Source organism: Trypanosoma grayi (assembly GCF_000691245.1).
Source record: "Trypanosoma grayi strain ANR4 Tgr_1866_V1, whole genome shotgun sequence".
NCBI lineage: Eukaryota > Euglenozoa > Kinetoplastea > Trypanosomatida > Trypanosomatidae > Trypanosoma > Trypanosoma grayi.
In genome coordinates, this window is record NW_008827484.1 from 1 (window position 1) to 1,831 (window position 1,831).

A 1,831-nucleotide genomic window follows, 5' to 3' on the forward strand; every position below is an offset into this window, starting at 1 on the left:
GGATCAGCTGCAACCGCAACAAGGTGGTGTGTACAAGCGTCCCCGAACGGGCGACTACGGTGCGTCGGGGGCGGTGGGGCTCTCGCACCCGTTTCGTGCAGACTTCAATGACCACTTTGAGACGTCGATGGAGGCGCTGCAGGATATCATGGTGGTTGTCGAGCAGCTACGGCAGCTGGTGCGGCCGTCGGCCCCCGAGAACTTCGCAGTGTACGACCCGTACTACTGTGCTGGTGGTATTGTGCAGCAGTGGAAGGAGCTTGGTGTGCAGCGGGTGTTGCACGACAACCGCGACTTCTACAAGGATGTGGCGGAGGGAACTGTTCCGCGCGATTACGACATGCTCGTCACGAACCCACCCTTCAGCGGCGACCACATTGAGCGGATGTTTGACTACCTACTGGCGTCCAAGAGGCCTTTTGCTTTTCTGGTGCCAGACTACACGGCGACGAAAGAGTGGTATCGGTCGGCGGTGCGGCGGCACTTCACTCCCGCGCCGCCGACCGGCAAAGGTGACATCAACGCACCGCGTCGCGCCCGCCCGCTCGTACCAGCCGCCGTTCTGCTGCAGCCACCGCCGTTTGTCAAGACGGACGCAGATGCGGCGTCTGGCAACAACAATAATACCAACAGCGGCAGTGGCGACTGTGGTGACTGTGATGTGGTGCCAATTGGAGTGGAGCCGTTTTATTTGGTGCCGCGTGTCCGCTACGACTTCAAACATCCGAAAGGCGTGGGAAACGAGCACTCGCATTTCCGCTCCATGTGGTTCGTGTGGGCCGGGCGGCGCACGACGGAGGTGCTCCGCGGAGCAAAGGTGGAATTTTCTCGCTTGCACCGCGAGACGATGACAGCGGCGGGGCGGCGGGCGGTGCCGGACGTTGTGCATGGCCTCGACGCACTGGCGGAGGGGCACTACGTGCAGGCGGGATCGCGGCCGAATCCGCAACGGCGAGCGAAGCACCGATATCCCCGCCAGTGAAGGGACGCACTCGCAATTCGTAAGAAGACCATCTTCTGGGAGATTTCTGCTGTGGTGATTTTGTTCAGCTTTATGCCCTTTACCCTTTCCTATTTGCCGCTGTTTGCTGCGACAGAGAGGGACTACCTTCTCATTTTTCTCCACCTCTTTCTCTCTTGGATTGAACAACAGGAACAAAGCGAGCCTAAGGATGACCATGATGAGCGTTCTGGCCAACGCGCTCCGCGCCATTGCGAGCGCAGAGCGCCGTGGCAAGCGGCAGGTGTTGATCCGTCCATCTTCCAAGGTGGTCGTGAAGTTCCTGCAGGTGATGCAGAAGCACGGCTACATTGGCGAGTTCGAGATCATCGATGACCACCGCGCCGGGAAGATTGTGGTGAACCTCAACGGCCGCCTGAACAAGTGCGGCGCCATCTGCCCCCGCTTCGACTGCACTGCGCGCGACTTCGAGAAGTGGGTGAAGAACATCCTTCCCAGCCGTCAGTTTGGCTTCGTTGTCCTGACGACGTCGCTTGGCATCATGGACCACGAGGAGGCACGTGCCCGTAACACTGGTGGAAAGGTCCTTGGCTTCTTCTACTAGGCGCTGCGTTCCCTACTTGTGTTTTGGCTTCTTTTCATTCATCTCTTTTCTTTTGAAACATGTGTGGGCTTGCTGGGCCTTTTGTTATGTGCCTGAGTGCACGTTTTGCAGCTTTCTGTGGGTGCATGTTTCTATGTATGTGAGCTTGCGCTGCTGCTGCTTCTTTTTCTTTGTTCTTTCGTCTCGAGTCGTTACAAGGGCCCTGCTAGCAGGGACGCTGCAGAAGTGTAGGTGGAGGGACGAGAGATTGAGAGGGATAAGTATAT

The 1,831-nt window shown here is 58.1% G+C and overlaps 2 protein-coding genes across 2 annotated transcripts; both read left to right on the top strand.

Annotated features, from left to right (window-relative positions):
• Positions 1 to 127: 127 nt before the first annotated feature.
• DQ04_18661000 (hypothetical protein) lies at positions 128 to 982 on the top strand (the record flags this gene model as incomplete). Its single annotated transcript, XM_009317733.1, has 1 exon — positions 128 to 982. One exon carries the CDS (start codon positions 128 to 130, stop codon positions 980 to 982), a length of 855 nt encoding a protein of 284 aa, XP_009316008.1.
• Positions 983 to 1,172: 190 nt separating this feature from the next.
• On the top strand, positions 1,173 to 1,565 carry DQ04_18661010 (40S ribosomal protein S15a; the record flags this gene model as incomplete). The annotated part of the gene is made up of 1 exon (XM_009317734.1): positions 1,173 to 1,565. One exon carries the CDS (start codon positions 1,173 to 1,175, stop codon positions 1,563 to 1,565), a length of 393 nt encoding a protein of 130 aa, XP_009316009.1.
• Between the last annotated feature and the right edge of the window lie 266 nt (positions 1,566 to 1,831).